This window comes from Fringilla coelebs (genome assembly GCF_963513975.1).
Source record: "Fringilla coelebs genome assembly, chromosome: Z".
Lineage (NCBI taxonomy): Eukaryota > Metazoa > Chordata > Aves > Passeriformes > Fringillidae > Fringilla > Fringilla coelebs.
In genome coordinates, this window is record NC_140031.1 from 27,272,349 (window position 1) to 27,282,367 (window position 10,019).

The window sequence follows — 10,019 nt, forward strand, 5'->3', positions numbered from 1 at the left end:
TGGGAAGTATGGATACATCTAAGTTGTAGGCAATGTTCTGATAGTATAAAAGTTTTGTAGAAAAACTGTCACTTTATTTCAAATGAATGAAGAGGTACAAATGGCAGTAGTGATTTTCAATATAGTTGGAATGATCTTCCCAGAAACCCAACAGTCATTAATAGAAGTTACTCATTTTTTTGGTTGTAACATTGAGTTAGTGTAATAGCAATCAGCATATAATAAAATGGAAATCAGTATGGTTTGCTATAATGAGGAATTACTAGACTAACTATGTAGTGATCAAGAAGACAAATTTAAAGACTGACAGAAGGGAGAATTGCTAAAACTTACTGAACAAGGAAACAATAAGAGTGTACTCAGCAAAAGACTGTAGAATTCAGATGCAAATCCTAATTCTTCTTTCATAAGGTCTCTTCTACGTATTCATCTCTAGTGATGTTAGATGTCAGTGACATATTAATGATAAGTTAGGACAACAGTTTCAAATTTCAAATTGTAAGTTAATGATCTGTACCAAATTTAAAAATCAGGGTTCAGTTTCTAATTCTTTGAAAGAAAAACCATGATTTTATTCCATTATTCTAATTTTTTTCTTACTGTTAGATAGTGTGTGTGTTTTTTGTGAGAAAGTTGTAATAATTCCTTTCCGTATGGCTTTGTTTTTCTCAATAGTTCAGGACGGCAGCTAAGTGAAGTCTTCATTCAGCTCCCATCTAGGAAAGAACTACCGGAGTATTATGAATTGATTAGGAAACCAGTGGACTTTAAAAAGATAAAGGTAAGGAATGGAGGAATCTTGGAAGTGCAGGTTCCTCCATTTCTTTTTGTTTTACAGAAGTGTGACCATTACATTGTTTTTAAAATAACAATATTAATATTTCATGCCACCTGTATTGATGGATTAGATTTTAAACATTGTCACACAATTTGTTCGTAATTTTGTTTGATGTATATTGCAGTGTATCATTGTAATTTCAAGGCCAAATCAAACTATAGTAATGTAACAGGGATAACATCTCAGTGCCTTTTTTGCAAAGACCTAATTGTGAATCTGTCAAGAGATTTGGTAAAAACACACTGTTGACAAAAATTTCATAGTTGTAAGGGAATATACCTATACCTACATTTAAAATCATAGAACCATAAATATCCTGAGTTAGAAGGAATGCACACATTTTATCACATCCAACTCCTGGCCCTGCACAGGACACCCCATGAATCACACCATGTGCCTGAGAGCGTTGTCCAAACACTTTTGGAACTCTCTTAGGCTCGGTGCTGTGACCACTTCCCTGGGAGCCTGTTCCAGTGCCCAGCCACCCTCTGGGTGAAGAACCTTTCCCTAATATCCAACCTAAACCTTCCATGGCACAACTTCAGGCCATTCCCTCAGGTCTTATCATTGGTCAACGCAGAGAAGAGTTCAGTGCCTGCCCCTGCATTTCCCCTCATAAGGACTTCATAGACCACAATGAGGTCTCCCATAAGTCTCCTCCTCTCCAGGCTGAACTGACCAATTATACTCAGCTGGCTTCTCATAGGGCTTCCCCTTCTAGACCCTAGCATCATACCTTGGAAGAGCCAGGTCAGATCCAAACAGAGTTTGGTAGATGGGGTCTAGGCAGCATTTTGCAGCTTGAGTGATGTCCTAATTCTATATCTTTCACTTGTGTTACAGTTACTGGGTTTATTTCCTAGAAAGACAAAACTGGAACTTCTTTTACCAAAAGAGCTCCATTTCTTTTGCTTTTAACCCTTACAGTTCACAAAGAAATTGCTTAATATTTGCTCTTTTACCTTGATGCATTTTTTGAGTAATATGCTAACAACATGGTTGAATACATTCTATGTTTTAAACAGATTTTTATCTTGATGCTTAGGTAAATTTTTTTAAGAGAAAACTTTTAGTGTGTTTAATCAAATATTAATTCAGTTTCCTCTCTGCTGTTCTTCTTTCTGCACCACTGCCCATCAATACTTGTCTTCATTTCCTCAACAAATGCAACAGGAACGAATTCGCAACCATAAATATCGGAGTCTTGGGGATTTGGAAAAAGATGTCATGTTGCTGTGTCACAATGCACAGACATTCAACTTGGAGGGATCTCAGGTCTGAATGAGTTAATTTCTATTAAACATAAATTCTGTTAAACATAGTGTTTTCCCTATCTAACATTTTTAGTGCTTGTTGATTACTATTTTTGTTTATAAACTCTGTTTCATTTCTTACTTTGAGTAGAGAAAAATGTCCACATTTTTAGAGTCCAGAATTCACTGGACACTGCTGCAGTGTGTATTTTCAGAAAATTTGTTTTCAGCGCTAATTCTGAGATCAGTTTTTTCTGATTTGTGTGTACTTTAAAGAAGCTTCAATAAGCCTGTTTGAACCTGTGGTGAAAGGCAGTGTGTGGAGGGTTTAGGTTTTCCACAGTGGATCACAGAATTAGCAGATGTAACAGTACAGCTCTAGGATGGAATATTAAAGAAATACATCACAGAAAGCTCTTCATTTCTGCTAATGGAAGGTAAAAATTCAGGATTGTCCATCAGTAAAGATATAATGTAGTCTCTGAAGCCTGTTTTTTAAATTTCTTTTATTGTTGAAAGATGAGTCTCAGGTTTAGAAGGCAAACTCATCTCAAACAGATGTTTTGCATGCATGAGTGGGCTCAAAATTCGGAGTAGGGTGCTTATACAAAAGGAAAGACTATGAAATTTAGATGGCAGATACAAAATATAAGACAGATAAGAAAATTGTCTTACAATACAGTGAAACACAGTCTTGGATGATTATTTTTAAATATGAGATCCAAAAAGTGCGATGCAAACACAATATTCAGTTGAAGCAGAGACCCTGAAGACAGTTTCCCTAACATGAAAAAGATGTTAGGGAAACATAAAAAAAGATTTTGTTTGAAGGCTAAATAAAAGTAAGCTGAAGGATGATGATGCCAATAACAAATGTTTTCTTAAATTTTCTAAACATTAATGATAACATTTAGCTAAACTGGGGAGTTTATGTTACATTTTGAGAATTAAAAATAAGTATGGAATTTATTATGAAGAATTGTTGGAGTCAGTTCATCATTTTGTGATATTTTTTTTATATCAAGACACAGAAAAATCATTTCTCCAATATGTATATGGGATTTTTTTTACTGTCTTCAGTTACATGGAAATAACTACAAATAAATCAGCTGAAAACATTTTTAAAAGTAAATTAATTATGGTAGAATTCTTGGGACAAAATTTTGCTACATGTTCAGATGTAGATTTTCAGTTTACTGCGTATTCATATATCAGTAAAATGGCTATAAGTATCTAATTATAACAAGAGGGAGAAAAAAGTGAAGGCACGTTAATAGCAAAAAGTATAAATGAGACTTCAGAAAATGGTAAAGGTAATGGAGATAAAAAGAGGTAAAAAACCCCAGTAGTGAAATGGGGAAAATAATGAAATTATTCACCTCAGAATGACTCAACCTGCTTATGGAAAACTGGTGTCTTGTTGGGCAGAGATGGTAGAATTGAGATGAGTTATCCTGAGTGAATAGAAGTGTTAGTAGATATTGCTACTCTGTTTGGAAATAACATGTATCATGCAGTATTATTTTCTGTTTCAATGAACCAACATTAATTTTACTTTTTATATTATGAAGGCCAAAAAATGTGTATCTAAGGTGGTTTTATTATTTTTTTTTCTTTTTTTTTCTTTTTTTTAATTCTGTAAAGTTTTCAGAGCGTTCAGTTTTATTTCCCCTGAGTTGCAGGACACTTCTGCAGTAGTCCTCCAGTTTTCCAGGCTCCAATGATACCTTGTGTTCTTTGTTACAGTTCTGGTCTCTCTTTGCTCTGACAGTACAATTGGCTTCAGTAAATTAGATTATTTGTGCATGCACTCAAAACAAAAGGGCTAATTCAGGTAGTTGTTTAAGCACTCAGTGAACTTCAGGTGTTCTCTTAGTGTGGTGCCTGCTGCTTTTCCTTGGCAGAAAGCAGTTTCATCTGAGTTGGAAGCTTATTCAGGGTTTTCATGGATAGACTAGCTTTATGTGTTAAGGCTTTTGTCCTCAGTGAAACCTCAGTGTTTTGAAAAGTTTTTCAGATTATAGTAGTCAAACAAGTAGTAGACACACAGATCCATACAGGGTTAAAGATGCTTGTGTGTCTCTTCAAACAGATTATTTCTCGTGAATGTTGTTATTTGTTGTGAAGTTCTTTTGTTGTTGCTTCTCCCTTTTTGAAGGAAGTTCTACTGTCATTGTTGCTTGATTTTTTGAAATCTGTTGGAATTGGGTTTCTGTCAAAATAATAAAATTTCTATTTTCATGAAGCAGCCACATGGGGGTTTTTGTGTATCAAAATAGATAGGAATATTACAAGTAATTTCGCATAAAGAAGATCAAAATAATTTTTGAAACCTCTGTATTTCATTAGGAAACTGTTTGAAAGTCTGGGTCAGATTGATGCCCTAAATATGTAGTGACCAGCATTAAAAAAAAAAAAACTCGTACAGGTTGTTAATTCTTTTTGTCTTAGAAAAGTGTTTTTGTGAGAAAGAGCAGAAGGTTAGTTGAAAGACCCATTCCTAAGAACAATTAATATGCTAGGTTTATGTATAAGTAGTTCTCAAAAGGAATTCAGTAGGTTCTAGCAATAGCTGATTTGAAAAGAAATAGGTATAAAAGAAAGTCAGTTATTATTTGACTTTAAGGAAGGAAGTTCTGGAGTATCACAGCTCACTAATGCCTTAAGATAGGAAAGCAGCCTTCTCAAAACATTCAGGATTATTTTCTATAGATAATAGATACATTAAAATTTTACCATAATTGAGAACAGTCAAACATCTCAAAACAAAAAGCACAGAAGAAATCAGAGAATGGGGAGCAATCCACCGTGAAAGGCAGTTTTTCAAAAAAAGCACTTGGTGGTCAAGTGAAAAAAGTAGGAATTGGATATTTCATGGTAAGTATTCTGAACAAACTTTTTTAATTCAACTTCTTGAACCTATAAAGTATTAGAGCACTTCTATCACATTTAGGATACAGACTGCATAATGGCAGCCAAAAATCTTTCCATTATTTTTGTCACGAATACCTAGTGTCCCTTTATACAAGGAAGTGTGTCATTCAGCCAGAGGAGTAGAATGACAGACAGCCAAGGTAGATGATGATGATGATGATAAAATCAAATGCAGTCTGTGACTCTCATACTCCTCTAGGAATGATTCCTAATTTTTTAATGCTGAATTGTGTGGTGCTTGTCTTCTGCCATTTTACAAAACAAACCACACAAGGTCATTTGTTTGGGTGATGACTCAGCAACACAGCAAGATTTTTACTTTTTTAATAAGAAATGTGTTACAAGCCAAAAGTTCACTCTTGAGGGTCCACTCCTGCTGGAGGTTAAAGAGAAAATCTAATGTACCCAAGATGCTTTGGATACTAGATAATGTTTGAGAACACATGCTCAATTTAGAAGAAGCCCTAATTTATTTTTTTTCAGTCTTTTTAGATCTGAGAGGAAGGAAGGGATGAGCTGCTTGGGATAAATTATTTTCCTTTTAGCCTCTTTGAATTTCAGAAAAAAACTAAATCTAATTAAATGAGGGTTAGCCATTTGTCATTATTAACTATATTGTCAGATGATAATTCTTGTTTCAATTATGGTGCTTACTGTTGAAGTCTGTTCGTTTGGCAGGTTTTCAAGGGTGTTATGATCTGATGAAAATGCGCAGTAGTCCCTATGGTAGTAGAAATAGCAAGAAAAACATTAACTAGACCTTTTAGATGTAATACCTTGTAAGAGTTGTTGCTTTGCAGCTTACTACTGACAAATTTCTTCATTTAGAGAATGAAGAGTGAATGTTGCCATTTCTTATACAATTTATGCAACAGACATTATTGCTTGGTATTTGAAAAGACCATGTACTCTGTAGACTTGCACTGGAAATTTAGGTCTATGCTGTGAATTTCTGATTCTGCTTGACTTCATAGTTCTGACAGAGGTTTGTACTTGTACTGTAGATCTATGAGGATTCCATTGTTCTTCAGTCTGTGTTCAAAAGCGCACGACAGAAGATAGCCAAAGAAGAAGAAAGTGAGGATGAAAGCAATGATGATGAAGAAGAAGATGAGGAAGAAGAATCAGAATCAGAATGTGAGTCCCCAGCTAGATACTGACAAGGAAATATATCAGGGGATGGAAGAGCAGGTTTTGCTGCTTTTGCATGGAGACTGATTATAAGGTTCTATTTTCTGTTGGTGGAAGTAGTTTCTTACTAAGGTTGCTTAGGTGCAACATTGTTTTGGTCTTTCAGCTGGGTATTCTGGCTTACTTCTATTTAAACTACTCCTAAGCCAGAAATGATATGTAGAGGTGCTTCGTGGGCAACCATAATTGCTTATAAGCCCTTCAGGGCCTGTTCATGATGTTTGTAAATGGAAGTGCCTGGAAAGGCTGGAGAAAGTCTTTATTGGCAAGTGGTCAACCTTCAGGCATGATGTGACATACAAAATTCATCACATGGATAAGAACCAGATTATGTAGAAAACACTCTTCAGTGTGACAAGGACTAACTGAAATTCTGATTGTTTCAGAACACTCATTAAGTCCCTGTAGGTTTGGAAACATGATGAAGTGGAGAAGGATGGTTTCCTTCATTGCACTTTGTGCCATCTGCTACATCTATCCAAATTCCAGCTACTCCTTTTCTCTGGTTACAGAAGCTGTAGTGCTTGGCCCTGAGTTACCCTTCCAAGTGTGTCACACGTGTGCTAAGCATGCAACTTCAGTATCTCGTTTGGAAATGAGTGGATATTCTGGAATCAGAATAACGTGCTTTAGAAACGTTTCAACTCAAAATTCACCAGTAACCTCCACTGTACTTCTGTACTTTAAAATACAAAACAAGTCTTAATATTTCAAACCACAAAGGCTAAATATTTCTTTGGTAAGGAACAAAATACTTTTAAATGTATATCTTTTCAAAGGACCATATACTACCTGTGCACACCATACATTCCAAGAATCAAAAGAAAATCAATACGGTCAGCTAAAAGTTAGTCTTCACCGTTTAATATATTACTGTTACAACTATTAAAAACAAGAGAAATAAAAACAAATACTTCTTCCTTTGTTGTTCGACAGTTCATGTAAAGTCAGAGGGGAATGTATTTTCTGGCTGCTACCAGAGGTGAATTTCTGTGAACAAGACACAGCATTTAAAGTTGATAAGTGAATATTACATTAATGTACACTGTTGAACTTTTTGCAGCAAAATCAGTGAAAGTCAAAATCAAGTTGAATAAGAAGGATGAAAAAAGTCGAGAGAAAGGAAAAGGCAAGAAGAGGCAAAGCAGAGCAAAAGCCAAGCCTGTCGTGAGTGATGATGATAGTGATGAGGATCAAGATGAAAATGTAAGTTTTGTTCAGTGAGACTGTGGAAGTGGTTGCAGTGATTGCGTCTCTGCCCTGTTCTGCTTGCTGTCAGAATTCTCAACTATTCATGCTTAAGCACATATTTAACTTGTAGTCATCATCCTGAGAGAATTGGGTGGGGGTGTTAACTGTACCTGAGTGTGCTTATGAAATCTGATCCCAGTGCTGGAAGACAAGAAGCCTAAGAAGTTTGGATCTTATTTCTTCGAGCTGTTCCTACATTCATTGAACCTTTAAGTCTCATGGTCTGTTCGCTTTTGTCCACAGATGAAAAACTTACAGCTTGATTGTTTTTTACCTTTGTTTTAGTGGGTGCTTCTATTATTGCAACAAATGAAAATAGATGTCTTCCTAGTCGTTTTTAAATGTCTGGATAGAAAGAAAGAGCTGGTGTTTCCTGACTCTCTGTCTTTCCTCTCTGAAGAAGTCTACAGCAATTAGATGAAATTTCATGAAAGAGAAATACTAGATAACACAGTACCTTTCGTCAGGCTATCTTGATTTGTCAATTTAATTGTCATATTTCTTCCTCATACTTCCTTTTATTTTTCCTTCTTTAACAAATTCCACAGAATAGCTGGAAAGAATTTCTGACTTGTCTTGTGTCTCTTACCTCTAGGACCAGTCGGAAGCAAGCGGAAGTGATGATGAGTGATCCATAGGGTTTATTTTCTTGGCAGAACTGACCCCTCCCCCTTCTCTTCTCTTTTCTCCTATTTTACACCCAGTGAATTCTTTTTGTCAAATAGACATTGGGTCGTTTCTGTATACTCATTCTCTATAAATTAGCTTTAGGATAGTGCCAGACAAACATATGATATCATGGTGTAAAAAAGGCAAAAAATGTAACATATTGTGACCAAATGGGCCTCAAAAAACAACAAAGAAACCTTTTGAGGGAAACTGGGGGTTGATAGTATATTTCTATGGGCTGGTTTTGACTTGGTAATGGTTTGATTGTGCCTGGTTTTATCATTTGATAAGGTTTTTTTCAGTGGCATCAGAAAGGCAACAAAAAAAAAGTCTTTTGTAGCATTGATAACCAGGAGAAGTCATTAAAAGCCACTGGTTATTTTATTTTTCATCAGGCCGTTTTCAAATTTTTTATTTGTCCTCTATTGGTTTTTTACACTGTGGTACATATATGCAACTTTGTTTAATAGCTTCTAAATGTTCAGTAGTTAGCTTTCATACACCTTACCCCATATACATTTTTCCAGTTTACGCTTGATGATCTTCAGAAAAAGCCTTTTTGAATTGTATCAAATTTATGTCTACTGTAAACTTTGCTTAACTTTTTTTTTCTCTATTAAAGAAGTTGGTTTAAAAATGCTATTGAATATTGCAATCTATATAGTGTAACGTATGGCTTCTTTCATCAGACTGATCTTCTATGTTACCAATGTGGATTATCACCTTTTCCCTAAAGTGTACTTAATCTTTGCTTTCTTTGCACAATGTCTTTGGTTGCAAGTCATAAGCCTGAGGCAAATAAAATTCCAGTAATTTTGAAGAATGTGGTGTTGGTGTTTTCCTAATAAAGAGATAATTTAGTTCAGTAGATGCAGCCTTGTGTTACACAAAGTTCCACAAAAATATTTTTATAATAGCAATGAGAGAGCAGGAATGTATCCTGTAGAGAAGTCCACTTTGGTCCTTCCTCGATCCACATATCATAAAAGTATCTTCTGAGATGGAGAAAAGATATGCAATACATGTTAAGGAATAATAAAATTGAAGTAGAAGGCTGGTACCTTGAAACAAAAGCATAATTCAGTACTTATTTACAATTGAGGTGATAAAGCAATAAAATAAACTCTTTTCTTTTTCTTTCAGGAAATATGTATCCATATGCCTTAGTGGGCATGAGTACAATTAGTTATGCAGGCAGTCAGCCCACCATAAGTCAGTTTATTTAAAATCATATCTCGAGGTATCACAGTGGTGATGCAATATGATGCAGTGATCTGAACATTCAAACTATATATTTGCAGTTAACGTTGCTACTCAGCAAAACCAAAACTTAGACTTGAACGTATCTTGTGTAAAAAATTTTCAAGCCTAGAAGTCTCTTTGTAAACAGAACATTTCTTTGTTATATGAACTTCTGAGAGTGTGTCTCCAATAAATCTCTTCATGCTAAATTGCAGTATGTTAACTGTTTCAGATTTCTGTAGCTCATTTGAAAAGTGATCAGTAAGCTGGACTGGTGCCCATTTGCTTATATTAGCCCTGCACTGAGAGAAGTCAGCTTTGCTTGGGTTCAACAATTTCAAACATCGTATTCCTAGTGTGAATGGAGGACCCACTATTTCACAGAGAGGTATCATTGATCTCAGAGGTTCACATTGATGTGAAGGGTCTGAAGCAGCATTGCAAAGAACAAAGTCCTGGTGGACACCAGGTGAGCCAACAATGAACATGAGCCAACAGTGCAAAGAAGGTATCCTGGACTGTATTAGGAGGAGTGTTGCCAGCAGGTCCAGAGAGGAGATCCTTTCCTTCACCTCAGCACTGTTGAGATGTATCTGGAGTGCTTTGTCCAGTAGTGGACTGCAGGTGAAGAGAAGACATGG

The 10,019-nt window shown here is 35.6% G+C and overlaps 1 protein-coding gene across 6 annotated transcripts in view; it reads left to right on the plus strand.

The window, feature by feature from the left end:
* The window catches only part of SMARCA2 (SWI/SNF related BAF chromatin remodeling complex subunit ATPase 2), a 117,508-nt gene extending 108,151 nt beyond the window's left edge, over positions 1 to 9,357 (plus strand). For 4 of the 6 annotated variants that reach the window (XM_084225802.1, XM_084225805.1, XM_084225803.1 and 1 more), the window contains exons 30-34: positions 676 to 781; positions 2,012 to 2,113; positions 6,030 to 6,162; positions 7,280 to 7,422; positions 8,063 to 9,357. In XM_084225802.1, the coding sequence (XP_084081928.1) occupies positions 676 to 781; positions 2,012 to 2,113; positions 6,030 to 6,162; positions 7,280 to 7,422; positions 8,063 to 8,098 (520 nt within the window). In that variant the 3' untranslated portion in view covers positions 8,099 to 9,357. The remainder of the gene's footprint in view (positions 1 to 675; positions 782 to 2,011; positions 2,114 to 6,029; positions 6,163 to 7,279; positions 7,423 to 8,062) is intronic. The other 2 variants (XM_084225806.1, XM_084225807.1) reach the window with 1 other exon arrangement.
* Positions 9,358 to 10,019: the final 662 nt, after the last annotated feature.